Raw genomic sequence first — 21,912 nt, 5'->3', positions numbered from 1 at the left:
CCAAAACCATTTGGCAAAAATCAGCCCTCAAAGCAGTGTTGAGGCTGGCATATAGAACAGTCATGAACACCTTTTCATATACTCAGAAGTAATGATCACAAAGCAGCAGCCCTTGAAAGGTGCCACAGTCAACCCTTGTGCCTCAGGAGGAGGATGCTTGGTGTGCCCACTCCCAGGCTGCTTTCTGCTTTGCAAACTTGAGTGGCTCCTGGCTATAGGACTGCCTTGGGATATGCTGTGCCATGCCATGCTGTGCCGCTTGATGACACTGAGCTCATCCCCCTCGTTGCAAGGAGGATGGAGGTGGGCCGGTTTGAGGCCGGGTTCCTTGGGCTCCCCACCAGCTCTCCCTATGCCTGTAGGCACAGCAGTGCGGCAACACTCCTCTCCAGGGGTGCCAGTGGGCTTGGCCAGACATCTCACATTTCCAGTAGCTTCTTTTCCCATAGTTGCTAAGAGACCAAAGCAGTCCTCTCAGCTGCTAAAACAGATGTTTAGTGATTTCCTGCCCCTTCCCCCACCCCCATCATAATTCTGGTAACAACAGCAGCTCTGAGCCCAGGACCTTCCCTGTGTGGAGATGAGCTGGGCAAACAGGGTGCTGGGTGGGGGTTATGACCCCAGCAGCATTTTGGGAGGGAGATAATGGCAAAGATTGCTTCCATGTACAGTGGTTGTGCACAGAGTGCCCACAGCTGGGAGCCAGTGAGGAGCAGCAATCCCACATGAGCTTAGAATCATACAATCATAGAGTTTTGAAGGTTGGAAAGGGCTTCTAAACCACTTGGTCCATCCGTCAGCCCATCCCCACCATATCCACTAACCACAATCCTCAGTGCCACATCTCCATGTTTCTTGAACACCTGCAGGGACAGTGACTCCACCACCTCCATAGGCAATCTGCCCCAGTGTCTCATCACTCTAAGAACAGATTTTTCCTAATATTCAACCTGGTGTCCACAGGGAGCATTATGAGGAATAACATTCATCCCACACTGAGCTGCTATACCTGAAATGAATGGGAAAATGGACTTGGGCAAAGGGCAGGAAGCTGATCCTTGTGAGGTCTCTGGGTCCATTTTGTGCAATAGCAGCACAAAACTTTGGGCTGCGTTTGGATGGTGATTGAATGCTGATAAAAACCCTTGGGAATTCAGTGATGAGGATCTCAGTGATCTTTGGGGTCCCTTCCAGCATAAGCCATTCTCTAATTCTATGATTCTATGATCTCTGCACAAATGGTTCCAGGAACATCTCTTGTTATTTCTCTGCCATTTTAGGATTTTTCTAAGTTCAGCTGTGTGCTCACAATTAATAATGGGTCCAACTCAGTGAAGATTTGTTGTGTCTTGGAAATACCAACAATCAAGATACACAAATGCAGCTAAAACAACATCAAAATATTAAGTAGTGTGTGTGTTTGCTAACTGTGCTGTGCTGACTGCCAGGGCTGGATGGCAGCTCCCAGCTCAGTGCCTGTAAGTCCCATCGGCTCCCTGTGGGCTTGGGTTGACTTTATTAAGCAGTTATGTGTCATGCTTCAAAACTTCTTCCCAATTGAGCTGTAGCTAGGAGAAAAACTTACAACTTCTCCTCTTATAGCCTTGGTGAAAACTGTTCCTTGTATCACCTCATATATTTCCTAACTCCGGCAAATAACAGAAATAAATCTGGGCACATTTATAAAGCTGAGATTTCTCTGCTCAGGGAAGGAGTGAGGGTGGTGAGGACTGAGTGTTTGAGCTGAGGATGTTCTGCTGAATCAGTGCTGCTGCTCTGTGGTGAGATGTGAGAGATGGGGTGTAATTGTCCTAATAAGAATACTGGGCTGGTAGAGCATGAGGGCACAGAAGGGGACCAATCACATGCAGCAGTATTCCCAGGTAAGCAGGTGTTCCCCAGGCAGCTGGGACGCTGCTGGTAAGGGCTCATTAGGGTGAGAGGGAATGGCCTTAAGTTGTGCCAGGGAAGGTTCAGGTTGGATGTTAGGAACAATTTCTTCTCAGAAGGAGTGGTGAGGCACTGGTGTAGGCTGCCCAGGGAGATGGTGGAGTCACTGTCCATGGAGGTGTTCAAGAAATGTGGAGATATAGCACTGAGGAACATGGTCAGTGAGCATGGTGAGATGGGTAGGTAGTTGAACTAGATGACCTTAGTGCTCTTTTACAACCTTAATGATTTCATGATTGTATGATTTCACACCTGAGGTCAGTTCAGAGGCCCTATCAGCCCATTCCTTTTTTTCTGGCAGTGGATGCCTAAGGCAGAGCAGGGAGATCTTGGGGGTTGTATTAGGATATTGTGCTACCCAGCAGTTTCCCTGTTGGGCTTGTGGAGCCTATCGTCACCAAGAATCACTGACTGGAAGAACTTTGCTTGTCTTTCTTCTATGAATACATCCAGTAATTCCATGAACTGTTTTAGCACAACTAGTCTCAGAGAGGGAAATAGGGGAAGGTAAAGTCCAAATTGATAGGACACGGCTGCCTGGCCTCAGCCCACAGCCTGTGGCATGGTGTCAACCTCCAGGCCATCTCACTCTCTGCAGGGTGAACCACTAACTGTGGTTAAGATAGTGAACTAACTTACTCCTGAGCAGGCACCATTCACCCAGTCAGTCATTAATTTTTCAAGGCTGACATGTGGTTACAGATATAAAGAAAAACAGGGCTGGTCCCCCAGCATGGGAGTTTTTGTGTGAGCCCTGAGATAACAGAAGAGGAGATGTTTCTACAGAGCATGGAAACAGTTATGACGAGCACATTTGCTGCACCTTCCGGTGGTATCACTGATGGTGAGGAAAAACAGGAACAAGAGGATTTCTGATTAGCTGGGTAAATAGCCAAGTTACCTAATTGGATTCCTCCAGGCAGCTGCTATCCTCATCAAGAAACATGGCTATTATTCTACAGTGGCACAATCTGGGAAATCCTGCCAAATTCATGACCCCTATTTTTTACTCCTCTGAGCAAAATGTCCATGGTTTTTCCAAGATGTGCCTGTCTATCAGACAGCATTTAAAAACACATCTGACTGACTGAGTTACTGAGCTCCCAAAAAGAGGCAGGAGTAAGTTTTCAGTGTGCTCTGATTAGAAAAAGAACTCCTATCCCAACACGTAGTAAGAGGAGTGTCATGCTCTGAGTATCACTAGAATGATGTACATTTAGCCAAACCAGATGATTTTCCACTTGGGAAGTGATGCTCACTATTTACTGAATTAGTATTAATCACCAGACCAGCACTGCCAAGAGTTACTACCTGGTTCTCAGAGTTTTCAAGGAAGCCAGAGAGCGGCCTGTGCTTTTGCTCAATTGCTAGTTTATAAACGCTGCCTGTTACCTTTCATACAAAGGGCTCATCAAGGTTTATGTGAAGGAGGCAGCCTTTGTAGGACTCAGTAAACTTTACCACTGTGAGTGACAGAGATGCTTTTAAAGCAGATGAGAAGCTCTGCATTTTTATAAGTCTCCAGACTGAGATCGTGGAGAGAGATTTATTACTAGGGGCATGTAATCTACAAATTAATTAAATTCTAAGCATGCGAATGGAGCATCATAACATTTTATACAAGCTATATTTAATTAGACTTAGAATGTACAAGCATTGCTGTTCAGTTATGACTTGCACATATTTTGCAACATTGAAAACCTATCACAAATGATTTGACAATTTTTTGCTGCAGGACATGATGTCCATCATGGCTGCTATTGGTCAAATGGGATTTGCCCTTTCAAATGCTCTAATTTCGGATGTAATTTCTGTAGTATAATTATCCTGCCTATCTAGGCTCTAAAACCTTAACACCTAAGTTATGCACAGCACTCAAAATCGCCAACCACTGTAAGCACCGTGGGACACAGACCTGAATGAATTACCCCAATGCACTGCCTGCTTATATCATCAGTATATAACAGATAAAATAGTTGTACTCTTTTTTGTTTGTTAATTCTGATATGTAATTGCGAAGACTAATCTTCACTCTACAGCGATCCATTTAATCACAATTAATTCTTGTTACTCAGAAATCTTTGTGGCATCTCTGATCTCTCTAATCTGTTATCAGCATTGCCTTTAAAGAGACTCAAAATTCACTTCTTAATTACAAAGCTCTTCAGAGGCAAGTGACATCATGCAAAATTTGTCTCTAAATAACAGAGCTGAAATAAGGAGCTCAAGTAAATGGTCTGGGTTACAGTAACTATTTCTAAACCTCATATTCCAGCTTGAGCACCATAGGGTAAGGTGGAAATACTTAAAGAACGGATGTCCTCTGGATGATGGGTAGAAAAAGCAATTACATTCAATAAAGGTTATTCAGACAGTACCATGTGGTCACACTGATACTTCCATTATTTTTTCCTCTCTAGAAAAAACAAACAACCAAAAACCAAAAACCAACCCAGCAGGATTTCTGGATACACTCATTCTTAAATATTTTCCCTCTTCAGATGTAATTCATAAATCCATGTAAATTTTCCAGAGGGATTCTTTTCCACAATATAATTCTAATACAATGCCAAGTGTATCACCGAGATTTAAAGCGCCCTCTATTCCTAATAACTTCTAATGGAGGCAGGAAACACACAAAGGCTACAAAAGAGAATGTCTTCAGCTAAGGATGAGAGCTAGGTCCCTTGCTACAGAACACATGGTAGAAATAAACCATCTCTGCCTTACTTTGAGGTAAGCTCATCAAGTCTAACTTGGGCAAGAGCAAAGCACTGACCTTTCCTCCAGCAACCCCACACATATTGAGTCTCCATGGGGCACTGCAGTGAGAGGATATGCATCCGGTCATAAGGTAACACCTCCGTGCCAGAGTCAGGAGGAAGTGGGAGACCAAGGGAAGACTTGAAAATAGTTTAGATGGGCCTCATTCTCTGAAAACAGCTCACATCTGTGGAAAACTTGAAAACTAATAGGATTTGAAGCTCACCGTGGTGGCACTGTGAGAAGAGATTCTGTGTCACATTGGGAAACCTCACACAGAAGGAGAAACAGGGAACCTGGAGTAAAGAAGGAGACAAGCAAGACAAACAGGAAGGCCCAGAAGAGTTGTTTTATGGAAAATTTTGAAAGACTGGGACATGAACTTGACAAAGAAGATGAAGGTGAAGAAGTGAAAGGATTTAGTGTGGTTTGTTTTTTTTGAGAACTGAATCAAAGAATCAATTTTAGCTGTGACATTTTGAGGGAAGGCAAAGTGAACATCAAGAGGGCCAGAACAGAGAAGGTCACGAAGACTGAGGATATAGCTATCAGCCCTTACTGTGGGAAAAAATAATAATGAATGTTTGTCTGTGGCACTGCAGAGGGAATTTCAGTGGGCTTAAATGACAGCATCAGCCTGGAAAGAAGAAGATGGTGAGAATTCTGGAAATAAAACTGAGGTTGTGTGCTGCCTGGATGTGGAAGATAATAGTTTTACCAACTACAATCAAACAAGATAGGCATGTGAGGTAAGATAAGGGGTCACTTGTAGCTACAGCTGCATAGTTAAATGAAGCCATTTGACATTGCAATTGTGGAGAGTGGAGACCTCCCTACAGAGAAGGGACATAGATAACTCTGCAAGAAGGTACAGACTGAGGTGCAGACCCTAGGGCACTCGAGGTATTGTCCAGAAGCTGTCATTGCTCAGGAGGAACAGTATGGAAGATGGGGAACAACAGCTACATCAAAATGTGAGGAAAGAAGAACACAAAATAAAGAGTATGAAGGACAGATATGAAGGACTCAGGGAGTAGGCAAAGTTGGGATAGTTTTTAGTGGCGTTTTTGAATAGCCATCCTGCTGTAGCTTCCTGTATGAGTGCTCTTTCTCCTTTCAGCAATGAAATCTCATCAGTATTTGAGTTTTGGTGTATTTGCCCCCAGAGTTTAGCAGGTCAGTGGTGCACATGCACAGAACCATGTATGGTGTAATATGTGCTCTGTAGACCCATGTTGCATTGCTTTCCCATCCCTTGGGTATGTGCCTGGGATAAATCAGAGTCAGACACTTCAGTATCTGTGGACATGTGTGTGTACAGAAGAATTCAACCCCTCCTTTTCTGGCTTAGAGAGTGACTTTCCCACATGTCTGAGCAGAAGCAAATTTTACAGACTAAAGGGATTATGTGCTGGATATTGCACATACAACACACCAACACATATCTGCTGCCAGCCAGGGATAATTTGACCTACTGGTTTTTGGGTGGTTGGGTTTATCATGTCCTTCAGTCAGGCGCACAGACATTGTCCTACAGAGATCATACGATATTCAGCCGGAGGTGAGTACACTCCCCACAGAGATATGCTATTGATAGGGAGATGTAATGACTTAGATGAAATCATTACTTATCCTTCCAGTAAGTCATGTCCTGATTTAGTAACAAATTCCATTTGTAGATCATATTGTCTCCGGTGAGTCTGCTTTACAGCAGCAGTGCAAACAAATTAAACAAAGTTTTGATATGCTTTTATCAAAGATTTGTCCCTAGTGTCCTTTGATTTACTTCTTAAGTTCTCCTCTGGCACGAACTGGATGGAAGCAATATTTTCTCCCCTTCAAAGCCAATCTGAGCTCAAGCACCTCTGAGAATATATGAGCTCTGCTTTCAGAGCTGGCTTCGGGCATTCTGGAGAATGACTGTGCTCCCCTTAATATATAATAGGCTGAAGATAACTGTATGTCTTCATTTCAGTGAAACTACTTTTTTTCTGCATTTCATTGGCATCCAGATGGTGGTGCTCTTTGTGGCTTGAGCCACTGCCAGAATCAGAACAACCTGCTGCCCTTTCTCACTGGTTGATGGAGTCAGAGAGGTGAATGTTCTCCTTGCCTTCAGACACCTTTCCCTTTCTAGTGAAGACCAAATTCATGGACAGATCTCACAGGGAAAGATTCTTGTATTTTTCTATTTTTGTAGTCGCACTGCAGAGGTTAGAGATGGGACAAACCTTTTAATTAGCATTTACATCACTCAGTGTCTGTTGAAGTTGGTTGTCTGTATCAGGAAGTATGGTTTCCAGTGAACATGCAGTGAAACGTGGAAAGGGAAAAGAACACCCTATTCCACTGGCAGCAGCATGCAGTCTTTGTCTCTAGTTTTCCAGAAAAGCATTTTCTGCTGAAAGCACTGTGACTAAGAGATCTCATGGTGCTAACGTGATTGCCAGTGGGACTACAAAATGGAAATACATTTTAAGACTATGTTTTAAGAATATCTTTAAGAAAATACTTTTAAAGATGAGCTCACTAGACAGCTAGAAAATCCCAAATAGCCATTCACCATGAGGACAGGTAAAGCAGTGTGTGCAACAGCATTCCCTGCTTCTAGCTCACTTTGCATATAATAATTTTCCAGGTTAATGCATTGTCAGGATAATAAGATGCTAGTGCTCTGTCAAGGTTTCTTCTCTTGTGTATCAAATTCTTTGGGCAGTCTCAGTGCAGAGGAGGGATACCACTTGCTGCCAATATGAAAGAAAGATTTTTATGGCAATGATATAAAGCGAATGCAGCCCCCATGACAGTGGATAACTTCTGATCATTTGTCCAGATATGGTGAGAGGTTCAGCTCTGGTTCCTATGCCCCGTGTTTCCTGTAGGACTGACAGCATCCACCCAGCACAGGAATACCTGTGGCAGGACAAGCTTTGGATCTGCAGACACCAGCACAGCCAAGCCATGTGGGCTTCAGATGTGAACCCAACCTAACTGTCTTTTATACTGAGTGTGGGACAGGACCCTGCCCTTTTCTATAAAATACTTCAAGACCTTGGTGCACTGATGGACAGTCAGCTGAATATGGGCCAGAGTGTGCCCAGGTGGCCAAGAAGGCCAGTGGCATCCTGGCTTGTATCAGGAATGGTGTGGTGAGCAGGACTAGGGAAGTCATTCTGCCCCTGTACTTGGCATTGGTGAGGCCTCACCTCAAGTACCGTGTCCAGTTTTGGGCACCTCAGTACAAAAGGACATGGAGGTGCTGGAGCAGGTCCAGAGAACGGCAACGAGGCTTGTGAAGGGCTTGGAAAATCAGCCCTATGAAGAGAGGCTGAGGGAACTGGAGCTGTTTAGTCTGGGGAAAAGGAGGCTGAGGGGAGACCTTATCGCGCTCTTCCAGTACCTGAAAGGTGCTTACAGTGAGAGCAGGACAAGTCTCTTCTCACTGGTGACAGGTGACAGGATGAGGGAAAATGGCCTCAAGTTGTGCCAAGGTAAGTTTAGGTTGGATGTTAGGAAAGCCTTCTTTACAGAAAGGGTAGTTAAACACTGGAATAGGCTCCCCAGGGAGGTGGTCGAGTCACCGTCCCTGGATGTGTTTGGATGTGATGCTCAGAGATAAGATTTAGCAGAGGGTTGTTAGAGTTAGGGTACTACGGTTAGGCTGTGGTTGGACTTGATGATCTTCGAGGTCTTTTCCAACGTGTGTAATTCTATGATTCTATGTGTTTCTTTTACTGAAAGATAATGGAGAGAGATGCTGGAAGCCAGACTCCTAATCTGATGTGGGCAGAGCTGCATACAGCTGAAGAGTGAATGAAATTGTAGGGGGCAATTCTGATCAATGATGATATTCTGGGAACGACTTTCAGAGGAGTTAGCTTTCACGTGAGGGATAAAACTGTGCTGCAGGTAATAAAGCAAAACTAATCCTGTCATTTGCTCAGGAAGATAAAACTGAAGAAGATAACTGTACTGAGCACTTTGTGAAAGATGGGTTTTCTGAGGCTTGAAGGGAAAGCAACCAAGGCAAAAGGGTTTGCAGAAGAAGATGTGAGAACATATTCTGGTGGGACTGGGGTATAACTCACTAGTGATTCTAACTAGGAAGCACCAGAAAAAGGGAGATAGGCTAGTTTAGCACAAGGCTCTCAGACAGGTGTAGTTAGGTTATACTCTTACGTTTTGAGAACACTAATTAACAAATGACTGGCTTTACTGAAAGCCAAGAGTATGAAGAAAATATGAAGAAAGGTTGAGGGAACTGGGCTTGATTATCCTGGGAAAGAAAAAACTCCAGGGAGACTTCATTGTGGCCTTCCAGTATTTGACGGGAGTGTATAAACAGGAGGGGGAATGGCTGTTTGCAGTGAAAGGACAAGGGGAATAGTTTTAAACTGAGACAGGGGAGGTTTAGGTTAGATATTAGGAGGAGGTTTTTCACACATAGGGTGGTGACACACCGGAAAAGGTTGCTCAGGTAGGTTGTAGATGCCCCATTCCTGGAGGCATTCAAGGCCAGGCTGGATGTGGCTCTGGGCAGCCTGGTCTGGTGGTTGGCGACTCTGCACATAGCAGGGGGGTTGAAACTGGATGATCATTGTGGTCCTTTTCAACCCGAGCCATTCTATGATTCTATGAAAAGCTCAGCAGATGATCTTTATACAGGTTGGCTGGCTCTGGGGACACTGTTGAAGCTGGCTGACTGTGTAATGCCAACCTACACCCATGTGAGGATGTGCATAGAAGGGAGATGGTGACATTCAACAGCCTGCAGCAGTTCCACAGGTCTGTCCTCTCCTGCTGATGAGCTGGTGTCCTGGTGTCACCACTCATTGTGCGGGCCATCTAATGTGGTGATTAAATTCTGCAGCTGCAGTTGTTAACATAGATTAAAATAACACAATCATGAAAAAAAATCAAGAGATGACTTCAGGAGGTCATGCAGACCACTCCTTGTTCCAGGGCAGGCTAATTGCACTGATGGCACTTCTGATACGTTGTCCTGATTTGTCCTTAAACCTCTACAAAAGTGGCAGCTCCCATTCAGGGAAAGAAACATGGTTTCAAGTACTATTGACCCCATACAAGTGCTGAAAGACAAAAAATACCCTCTCTCCTTTATGGACCACTTCCTCAGACTTTTAAGATAAGAGGAAAGAGTTGAGGACATCCCTGTCATGCCAGGGATATCAGAGGGGAAACCAGGCTTGCTCCAACAGTGCCAGGACATCACAGCACCCAGAGAGGGATGAGTAAGGAGGTGGCTGTTGAAAACATGGATTATAGGTTGAATAGGCAGAAGCAATGCACACATCAGCAATTATCTGCCAGGCACTGGTGCCTAAGAGTCAGCTGGTGGGAGCAATCCTGCAATTTGGGGCCGGAGTTGAGAGGAGGCAGTGGCAATCTGGGGGAACTAGTCCAGTTCAGGTAATGTGAACTCTGAACCAAGAGAAGACTAGGGGAAGAAAATGAGAAGAAGAATGTTTATCTGAGTGCTATGGGAAGAGGGAGTATTTCTTGTCACAGGGGTGCTGTGCAGCAAGACTTGAAGAGCTGAAGTGGCTGGAGATAGTAAAGGTGCTCCTGCACTGGGGTCATAGCTGAGCTTCAGAGTCAGACTGCTTGTGGGAACTCACCCAGGAAAGGGAGGCGGTGTAATCACAAAACAGCTATTGAGTCCCTGTTTTTCTGCAACACATCCCCAGCATTAACTGTATTTGAAAATACAGCTTCCAGGCTTCTTTTACAATTGTTTCAAAAAATAATCTTACCTCTGTAGAGTCTTAGCTTGTGTGCTCTACTTTTTCCCTAGGTTTTAAGTTCACCATTGATGTTAATTAGGACTTCCTTAGCCTTGTTACTTTGATGTTTTCCTTTGTCACTGAGGATAGAGAAGGTGACCTTGCTCACCAGGTGGATTTTCTCAGCTCTGACAGTCTAATCGTTAGCCTCTTAGAGAATAGAGGTAGAGATCTTACATGAGAAAATTGAGATAAACCATAAAAACATCACATAGATGGCTGTCAGTGTCATTTGCCATAGCTCTGATAGTTCAAAAAATAATAGATATATTTCTGGAAAGTCATTCTGTTCCCACACAACACCTGCTGTAACTCCACACTTTATAGTATAGTGTACAATGCAGAGAAGTGATGGTTTTGTGGCATGATAAGAAAACACAGCAACTGCCTATGAGTGTAGCTTGATAGCAAGAAGCTGAACTGGGCACACTGAGAAAAATAACTGACATCTTATTATGCAGAAAAGTGGAACAGTGACCAGTATATTGACCTCTGGTGATCTGGTTTCACACTATAATTACAGCACAGTGAAAGATACTTTGGTGGCTTTACTGTACTCTCCACCAATGCAGACATGAAATTACAGAAACATTGAAAAAATTAAGTTGAAAAGGATTTCTAGAAGCCAGTGCAGTGTGTTCTAGAAGATCCAACTAGAGCAGGTTGCTTATGGTCATGCTTAGTCAAGTTCTGAATATCTCCAAGGATGGGGTTGACACTACTTTGCTGGGTAAACTGGTCAGTATTTGATCATATTCACCACAAAAACTCACAGTGCACTAAAAATATGAGTGGCAATCCTGGGTGAACAGGAATCCAGACAAGGAATAACTGAGTTCTGCCACTCACTACCGGACAGCACCTGAACACTCACTTGAATAAACATATTTCAAGACACTGATTGGTGTTACCCTCATAAGTGTTACAAACACTAAGATTAAAATAAATATATAAACACAGGAGAATATAATCTTTAGGATCACATAATGGTTTGGGTTGGAAGGGACCTTGAAGGCCATCCAGGTGGGCTGGTTGCCACCCACTGGACCAGGTTGCCCAAAGCCCCATCCAACCTGGCCATGGGTGCCTCCAGGGATGGGGTGTCAGTAACTTCTCTTCATCCCTAGCAGTCTTTTTTAAGAATACTGTGAAAATATAACATCCATAATTCCAGCGTGGTACTTGTCTCATGAAGTAAATGTTTTTTTTTTTTACAACAGAAGAGCTGGGACAAAGCATTCACATTGCAAAGGCACAGCTGTGCGTAGCAGAGCCATACGCAGCAGGCAGCTGCACCAGTATCAGCCTTGAATTTTGGAGAAAGCAAACAAGGAGCTTCTGCATTTCAGCGATAAGCACAGGAGCAATGTCAATACTGCTTCTGATCCATTTGGACTGAAAACTTAAATAATTCTGCAGCACGTTTCTGAACAGCCATAACCAATTGGGCCCTGATCCTTGCAGGTGTTTCTGAACATTAAGAATAACACACACGGCTTGCCGATTTGCCACTAAGCAGTTGCCACAAGCTACTGAAAAAAGACAAATTATTAAGACTATAAAAATACAAAGCTGGGAATATAAAAATCATATGAATGCTTAAACATTGCTGAACATGCTGCCTAACATCAGAAACACGAGACAACAGCAGAAAGCCATGCAACGTATTTTGGCAGAAGCGCGCAATCACTCCACAGCTCGTCCCTTGGATGCCATGCTCACACTTACATTAGTCTGTGTCATACTACCTTAACTTGTTTTAAGCATTTCCATCATCTGTGAGGTAGGGAGGGAAAAACAGAACAGTTAAGGTATAATCAAATGAGATTATGCACATTGTAGTATGATTTGTAAACAATATTATTTGTTACGGTGGGGAGAAAGTGAGTCATTCAGGTTTTTGCTGCTATTTAACCAGATATGGAACTTTCTGAAAGGCAGGAGTAATTCAGTGGGTTACTAAGGATGAAAGGGTAGGATTAACAGATTGTGGCAGAACTTCAATAAACGCAAAACAGCAAAGTAATCCTAGTGTGTTGCTGATTTTTTTTTGCTATTGTATCAGAATCAAAACTCCAGGTAACATCTTTTGTTCCATGGGCAATTTTAAGCACTACGTTAAACATACTACTTCAGAAGGATTTGAACAAAGGTGTAAAATTAAAAAAAAAAACCCACAAGTCAGAACTGTTGAACAGTTATTGAGATGAAAGATGAAAACACATCAGTTACAATGTCAGTAAATACAGATCTACAGAATTTTGTTTTCTGGATGAGAAGTAATAAAGATATACTTACTACCTGACTCTCGTTGGCTTGTCATTTTTGACTGTACTTACAAAAACATTGGCACTGTCTGAAAGAACTCAACCTACCTGTTGTCTGCAATGGCTAATATCTGAAGGGTGGCTGTGGCTTGTGCTTTAAATTATGCACCCATGGAACTACACACTGGTGAGGTCCTGCACACCTGGTGCCCTGAGGAAGCCAACAGGAAACCTGAAGATACTTCAAGACTCAGAGGAGCGTACTTTCAGTCATGTACTCAGGTAATTTTTTGTGAGTTTACAGCACTTTACACAGCCTTCTGTGCCCAGTGAGCACTGAAAGTCACCTACAAGCTACAAGGATTTATATCAAGAAAAAAATGTGTGCCTGCATCTCTGTATACTACACTTCTGAGCATCTAAAAATCTGTAACAAGCTTGGGAGAAAGAAAAGAGGATCTCCTGTGGGAGCAGCAGAGCAATCAATTGGGCAAAACTTCTGCTGTTCCAGAGGGGCTTCAAAAGAGATGCTAAAATAGAGCCTCAGATCTTAAAGCAATCATTTCTCAACTAAAAACACAGCCCAGTGGTTCCAATAGCACCCCCAGATTGTTTGGAAAACAGTTTAAGAATTTCAAACTGGACTTGACGTATGAATCTCAAATAGACAACAAAGAATCAGACATTTCCTAGCTGTTTCTAATGCAGAAGAACTGTAAAATAGACCAGTAGAGTTAGAAGGAATAGCTGGAAGTACCTACATGGAATGGTTAAACAACTGACACTGGTGAAAGTAATATTAACTTTTCTAAAGCTTCACAGCAGGCAGTAAGAAATCTATTTTTTTTTTTTTTTTTTTTTTTTTTTTTAACACAAATCAGCTGGATTTCTGTCTGCCTTGGAAGCTGCGACCGCACGTATACTGACACTGGATTGCCTCCTAAAACAAGGAGTTGGACTGGCTCCTACCTCTATTTGGGCAATGGAAGGTGGAACAGAGACACTGAAGGATACACATGCTGGCTGATTACTGAGGTATAAAGCAAAGCATCTATCTCATATATAATAATGGAAAATGACAACAAGAGGAAAATACACTGTCCAGTAAGTATTAAGTAACGTGTTAGGTTGCTCCTTCTGCACTGTAAGACCAACATGGAAGCATTTGTATGTATGTAAGTGCACTTGGCTGCCTGCCTTCTTCCTATACATCCTGGACAGGTGGAACTGATGTTGGTGCAGGTTGGGTGGCAGCTCTTACAAGTCAGCAGCACCACAGTGATTTGGTACACTTGGGAAATGTCCTAGGAAAACTATTCAAGCATGCACTGATGAAGGCTCCATCCTCCCTGTGCCCTGCTTTTCCCCAGACACATGCACTTTCCCCAGGAACCCAAGGATGTTCCTGCTCCTCTTTCTGCCCCCAGTGACACACCAGCTGTCCAGCCATGCAATCCTACCCATGGGCACTATGGAGCAGGCCTAGGGGAGCCCAGGCATTTATTGCCTGGGTTGAGGTTTGCCATTCTTGTGGAGCTGAAGACTTAGTTATCTCCCCGTCAGCACAAATACATGCAAGGGGAGCCATTGGGTCCATTCCAGCCTCAGGAACTTCCAGCACATGCTTCCAGCAGCAGGCAGCTTCCCTCAGCAGGACGTGTTCCTGCCAACACTTTAATCAGGCCAAGGAACATTTCCCCTCCATATGTATGTAAGCATCACACAGCCATATGAAGAATCATTCCTGTCCCTCAACTGACTTGCTTTGCTCAGATGTAAAATTCTTGTCCTCCTTTTAGCTTCTTCTTGGCATTAGACTCAGTGATCCTCACGTGTCACTTCCAACTCAGGATATTCTGTAAGTGATGTACCTCTCATTGTGCCATAATTCCTGCATCAGTCTGTATCCCAAAATACTGGATTTTATACAGGTTAAACGCATACAGTTGGTGACTGTCTCCTATACAAACCCAGTCATAGGAACAATCCAGCACCTGGTGAACTGGGAAGACCAGTCCCCGTTCTTGTTTCTCAGGTAAAGCAGGATAATGTACATCAGATAGTGGCAGGCCTGAGGCCATCTAGGGATATGTCCACACTCATGTTCTGATTGGGATCAGGAGTATACTTCTGAGGTGAATTTCCCATCAACTGTGCTTGTTCCAGCTGATAACTGGCTGATAACCACAGGGGCAAGAAGGAGGCTGGGTGGAATAATGACCTCCCTACACTGTGCTGCTGGCACAGACATGGAGCCTCAAGCATGAGCTGCACGTCCCACAGCACCACTGCTAACACAAGCACTGCCTGGGAGAATCCTGCTGACTTGATTGATCGTATTTAAATCAATGCAGTTGTCTATGTGAATAAAGTAGACAGACCTGGCCCTAAATGGCATTTAGTCTACCCTATTATTTGGTGTATAAACGGACAGTGGTAAATATTTTGTTACTATTGTGAATTCAGAAAAAATCTATTGAAGTCACTGAAGGAAGTCCATACTTACACTGGCGTTACCAATTTTAGCATTTGACTGTTTTTTATTCAGATATGTAAAGCAGCCTTACTCTGGAGCAAGTCTAAGGAGAATCATTTGTCTTTCGGGATCGTTGACTATAGAGCTAGAGGAAGAAATAATCAATTTTGTGATAATCCCTTTCTTCTCAGTGATCAATTTTTGCAGGTTACATATCTGTGCATTGCTGTTTATATATTCTTTTAACTTTGTTAATGGTGACAGTAAAATTCTCCATGATGTATATAACAAGTAATAATTTGCATCTAGAAATACTGATGATGTCTTGCCTTTGGCAACAAACATGTTTTAATACAACAGCATAACGTGCCATGTCTTCCTAATTAGTCTCCATTGATTAAACATGCAGATTATTCACAAAAAGCCTGACACAACTGAAAGGAAGGATAACTAATGGAATGGTTGTATTCCCAGAATCACACGCAATTCATCTTTACTAAGCTATCTGAGCCCCTCAAAGTATTTATGAAATAAGTAAAGTATTTATCTCAAAGTATTTATGAAATAATAGGGGGAAAGCTTTAAGTCAAGCATATTTGGTATAAAATATGCTTGTTCAATTTGTTTCTTAAGATGAAATTCTATTTTTGATGGAAAAGTAGAGAGTCCAACGTGTTAATGCCACAGACATCTTGCAGTAAGACATAAGAAACACAGAACACTAGAAGTAATTTTTACAATGCTGAGATTTTGTTCCATATAATTAAACATCTCAGTTCAGCCACAGAAACCTGTATCAACCTTGCCTGCCCTATTTTACACATCATAGCAATTAGAGAAGCACACTGTATATATTTAGACAAAGACTTCGTGGCAGGAGCTGGTGATAGAGTGACTCAGCAAGGCATCATCAGAAGGTATTAGCAGCACTCAGGCTTTGTACACCCCTGGGAGGGCCAGACCTGTCAGATTAATACACGGGACTATTTTTGTATCACCCAGAAAGTTTCTGCCATACATCAAACTGCACTGGCTGCTTATTTTAGATGACAGCAATTCATATGTTTTACTCGAACAATAAAATCTTCAACGTTTTTTTGGTTATGCACATCTACAATGAATCTTTCCTTTGAAGCATTTTGCAGAGGAAAGGTTTCTAAATGGAGAGCATCAGAGACATTTTCATCAGACATTCCAACGTACCAGTGAATTAACCACCCACACACCAAAGGCAGGCAGCAGCCGTGCTCACATGCTGATGCGGTACCAGGGTATATGCTGGGCGCATACTCTGGGATGGATCAACATCTGGATGAGTGCCTTGCTCTGTTGTACCCTGTGGGGGGCTCAGCCCCATGCAGTGCCTCTTGGAAGAGCCTGGGCTCCTCAGCTTCTTGCAATAGGAGCACAGATAACATGGCACTGGGATGAGGCCCTTTGGTAGTAACAGAATAATGCTACTTGTTCTTAACTTTAGATTTGATCCATCATTTTTTCTTTTCTTGATAATTCTTGAGAACTCTTTTAATTTCTATAAGCATTTTCCCTTCAAATTAGCTTTAAGAAGAGCTGCAGCCATTGTATAGTCTGTAAACGCAGAATAATTAAATCTTGTCCCCTTTTCCTTCATTGCCTTTCTCTGTCTGAGGTGAAAAATCTCCTTCCCTGGTTGCAGCCCTGGCATGTCTCTGACAAAGTCCAGTTCTCCCTCTACATTTCCTCCCTCTCCACTTCCACACTCCAACATCCTCCATCTCTTCCTCCTGCACCTCCACCACCATAATCTTTCCAAAGCTGGAAACTGTTTTTTTACTTATCCTGTTCATTTCTTCTCATTGCAATGGCAATCTCTTCCTTCTTGCCATCCACTTTGTTTTTATTCCTGAAAACAACTTGGCTGAAAACTGGTGATTTGCTGCAGGTGTTGTTGATGTTGGGTCATATGAATGGCTTATGTGATCCTGACTTGAGCAGCCTGGTACTAGGGGAGGGCCTGTGCTCTGTTTTAATTGCCTGTAAATGTGCCTGTGGTATTGGAGGGTTAGCCTAAAGCTGAGCATTTTACCTCCTGCCTCCTTCCACATGCCTGCACTGGAGGGTCAGATCCCAATTATGAACATGTGAAGATTTGGAAGACACCAGAGTGGTCCCAGTTTCTTCTCCATGGGTAGAATCAAGGATTTCAAACAACTTTGAGTGAATGGAAATGGCCACAAAAGCCAGGTAATTTCACAAAAAATCATTAACGTTCAGCTTTCACAACCTTTTCCTTGAGTAAATTTCAGAAACGTATTGTTAAAGAGATCAGTTATTAACTCTAACAGGACAATGAAGTCATTTGGAGAAAGTGACACTGGAGCCATCAATAAAATAGAAGTGAGCTTTTCTGAGTCAGAGGCTGACTCTTAGCCCTCTTAGTGCCTCCTGCCTCGATGCTGCTGGATGTCTGTCTCCCCTTTCCCACTGCCCTTTTGAGGTTCCATATCAGCTGCCCAACCTTGCTCACCAAAGCACTTACCAAAGTGCCTTAATTGGAGTACAGTCCCAGGTCACGCTTGGTAAAACTTAGCTGTGTCTGCACACTGCTAAATGAGGATGGATTAATTGCATGCTTAAAAGCTTTTCTGGACAGACAGCTGCACCCTAAAGCCAGACCAACCTTCATTACTTGAGGCTGGAGAGAGAAGAAAAAGATGTTTTTCTCCTTCTCACATTCTGCCTGGGAAAACAGTGGGCAGGGGGAGCACTGACTGTTTCTGCATCAGAACAGGTGGTACACAGCTCTCAGCAGTGGAGAAAGTGAAGTGTGAGGCTCTGAGCACTTGCCTTCATCCCTGGAGCACCCCCTGAGAGCCACCAGCAAGGCTGGCTAACAAGCCCACTATGTAGCAGAGGGTCTGCCATGACTTTAATACAGATGTTTGGATAAAAGGACTCCCTGCTGGGAAAAAAATCTCATAAAAATATCCAACATTTTTTTGTGCAGGTACTTATTAAAATCATTAGGGTTGGAAAAGACCTCTAAGATCATTGAATCAAACCATCCATCTACCACTAGTATTGTACTCTAAACCATAGTTTTCGATACCACATCTACCCTTTCCTTAAGCACTTCCAGAGTTGGTGACTCTACCTCCTCCTTGGGCAGCCTGTTCTAACACCTCACCATTCTTTCTGAGAAGGAATACCCAATCTGAACCTCCTCTGGTGCAAACTGAGTCTTTTCTCTCTTGTCTGAGTAGTAGTATACTAAGATAATTAGCAACAATAATAATAATTGCTGGCATAAAAAGAATTGTCCTTTTAATGAGAACTGGGTATTAAAAATACTTTTAGTTAAGTGGCCCTTTTATGTGCAAAACATGTGGGACAGTGTCTAAGCCATGCAATGTGGAGGTCCTGGAGCCCCCACTACGTCAGCTACTAAACAGCCTTTAAACTGTGGAACAAAAGAACCATGTTGTGTCCATTCCTATAGGAACACATCATTTAACACCCTGGTAGAAGGAGAGACTGTATTTCTTACATCTTTTTTTCTGACCAAATCTTATTTCCAGAGAAACAACCGAGTTTAGACTTAACCTGTTTAATCACACCTTCTATTTTTATCCCTTTGTGTTGTTATCATCAATGTGCAATAGTTAAAATATCTGTTCACAAATTTCTTTCTCTTTCTCATGCATTATTTTTGCTTCTGAGCGATATGTAAACTCACCCGTGGTATTGGGGACAAAGGTCTGTCTGCTGAAACACTACAGTTCATAGGAATTTCAGTATTTATCTCTACGGCAGCTGGGTCAGCTCCCTTTTAGATCCTTTCCCTTTTAAGCTATAGCTTTTGTTTCAGATCTCCCTGGACTTCCAGTATCGCTCACTGAAGCGCGAGCACAGGGTCTCACTGCTGGAGCTGAAACAACCATTGGTTTTATTTTTAGTTCGGCAGCAAAACCAGGAAAAAAAAAACACACAAAAAACCCCCTTTCTATCAGCCTTCTGAAATGAAATCTGAAAATTTCAGATCAGCAAAACACATGATTTGAGGGACAGGCTATAAAAGTAGAGGAAGAAAGCCTGGCAGCACAAAGCGGAGAAGTTGGATGGCAGCTATTCTTCCCTGACCTGGCACTCAAAGGAAGGAGCGTTCACTGAGGTCAAAGCCACGCTCTGCTCCATGCAGGGATTTGAGCCAAGGCTTTTCTTTTACTGAAGATGTTCCCTAAGTCCAGCCAGAGGTCGCCTGAAATAAGATGTTCTCCAGCTCTCCAGTGGCGGCTATTTTACTTTTCATTGCAACAGCACAAACTCTCAACAGTCGCAAGGGAAAGAGCACGTGTTAAAAGTGACTGCAGCCTGGTGGGTATGGTACCATTGGGTTTGTGGCTGGTGGCGATGACTATTGCAGCCCCAATTAAACTACAGGGAAAGAATACTTTTGGGGCACTTTTCCCCACATTTCCTGACAGTGTGATGGATTAATAGGGACTTTCCTGAAGGGTGGACAGTGGTGGGTCCTCTTTCCTGGAGGAGGGCTGGAGCCCCACATCCTGAACGTTCAGCAGTACATCTGGCAGAGAAGAGGGAAGCAAATACCAAGGTCCAAATTATCAGATAAAATTATGCTGAATTTGACCCAAATCCATAAATAATTGTTATGACCCCATGTGGGATTTTTAATTAATAAAAGTAAAAAAAACCCAAATGCTACTGTTAAACACTGCTCACTATCTCTGAACATCATGTGCACTGAAATTGCCACTTTCTGTGACATCCTATGGCCACACACAGGAAGGTGTCATCAAGGTCCCAGTCGCACCCCTATGATCTCCTCACACCTCTCTGAGCCAGACCAAACCCGAAGGACCTGCACACTAATGCTATATCACAAATCCCACTATTTTAGGTTGGGAATTCCTGATGCTGCACGTCAGCTCCATCACACACACTATTATTTCTATATCTAAATCTTCTTTAGATATTGAGCAAGTTCTTTTCATAGCTGAGCAGTCACTCCAGCAAGTGTGGAGGTTGATTTACAGTTTGTACTTTGTACACTTTCTGTAGCAGAGCATAAAAATAAAGGCTTACATCAAATTCATTCATACATGGACACATTCAAGAACAAATTAATTTTAAAGCACTTACACAATATGTAATGATTCTATGTCATACCTTATAAATCTATAAAGTAATTTATAATATAAAGTCTGCTTTAGAAGAAGGCTGCAGTAGAACAGATATGAGGGCAATTTAGATCAAAAATATCCTGGTGCTGTATTCCCCCAGATATCTGCAATTCAGATCTGATAGGAATCATGAGTAATCAGTTTCTAAAGCAAAAATATTATACAGGGAAAGGCTCTCATTACAATACCCACTTGCAAAACCAGGCTATTCTAGGACAAATTAAGTTTTCTAACCATCACTGTGCAGCATACTAGATAAGGTGAGAGATTCAGATCTCAAACGAGTCTAAATCAGGAATCATGGATATGCAGGACTAGAATAAACTCATTTAGATGAGTACTGGATAAATGTAATGTGTCACTTCAATATCAGTGCCATTATAATTAACCTGAAGAGAATTTCCACCCTGTCCATGAGGTACTATGGCCATGGTCCTTCTCTTCTGACCTGCACAGCCCACAGACTGCACCACTGCAGAGGATGAGCATCTTCTCTGCACCATCTGAGCATGGATCTCTCAGTGTTCCATCCAACATCTTGTGTTTCTGGGGACCACTGGCTTCCTTTTGCTTTCTTCAGCAGGCTCTGAGAACTGCAAACACTTCTGAGACCCAGGCACTCAAAGCAATATTGTGCTTATAAATTCCCCCACGCTGAGCACTTGCCATTAGCAAATCACAGAATCATAGAGCTGTTTGAGATGGAAGTGACATCTAAAGATCAGCTAGTCCAATTCCCCTGCAGTGAACAGGGACACCTACAAGTTGCTCGGAACCCCATTCAGCCTGATCTTGAATGTTACAAGGATGGGGCATCCACCACCTCTCTGAGCCATGAGCCTCATCTGTGCCAGAGCCTTATCAAACTTACTGTAAAAAAAAAAAAACAAAACACATTTTCTTGGGGTAGGCAATCATCAAAAATGTTCAAAGACAAGTAATGACCCAGACTCAACCCTAAGATGATCAGCTACTTCTCTCCTGAAGTTGCAGACTGGCACAGGCAGGATGGAGTGCTGAGCCTAACGAACTGGCAGCCAGCTGGTGTCACAGCTCCTGCTCCCTCGCACCTGTGTTTTTTCAGGAAGCAGTCTTGCTCTCTTCAAGCTGAAATTTCATGTACTAAAAGTACAAGGAGTAAAATAAACAGCATTGGCTGAGAAGTTCTACCATGATCCTCTTAGCAGAACTCACCCAGTTTGGCTTGCATGAGACACTGGGGTAGCTGACTCTAATTCAGACACAGTGTAATCCCTCATCTTCTCTGGAGAAAAAAAGACATAATTAGATTGAGGTGGCTTCTAAAAGGTGCATATTTCAAAGGCAAAACCAGAACATAATGCTTTCCTAAAATCCACAAGAGAAGTATAATCTGTGCACAGAAGGAAAATTCTGTTCTTCACTACAGACAATGTCTGACCATTCTTACTTCTCACATCAGAGGGAGAAAGGACTAGCTTAAGCTTCCC

The 21,912-nt window shown here is 43.0% G+C and overlaps 1 protein-coding gene across 3 annotated transcripts in view; it reads right to left on the bottom strand.

The window, feature by feature from the left end:
• The window catches only part of LHFPL3 (LHFPL tetraspan subfamily member 3), a 227,111-nt gene that overhangs the window by 21,022 nt on the left and 184,177 nt on the right, over positions 1-21,912 (bottom strand). Inside the window, exon 3 of one of the 3 annotated variants that reach the window (XM_072350187.1) lies at positions 12,266-12,293. The exons of 1 other annotated variant lie outside the window; for it this stretch is intronic. In XM_072350187.1, coding sequence (XP_072206288.1) covers positions 12,277-12,293 — 17 coding nt within the window. In that variant the 3' untranslated portion in view covers positions 12,266-12,276. Of the gene's footprint in view, positions 1-12,245; positions 12,294-21,912 lie in introns of all 3 variants that reach the window. One more of the 3 variants, XM_072350178.1, reaches the window with a different exon arrangement.

Source organism: Excalfactoria chinensis, chromosome 1, assembly GCF_039878825.1.
Source record: "Excalfactoria chinensis isolate bCotChi1 chromosome 1, bCotChi1.hap2, whole genome shotgun sequence".
In the NCBI taxonomy this organism is placed as follows: domain Eukaryota; kingdom Metazoa; phylum Chordata; class Aves; order Galliformes; family Phasianidae; genus Excalfactoria; species Excalfactoria chinensis.
The sequence above is the reverse complement of the archived record's forward strand: the minus strand, read 5'-3'. Positions and strand labels throughout refer to the sequence as shown.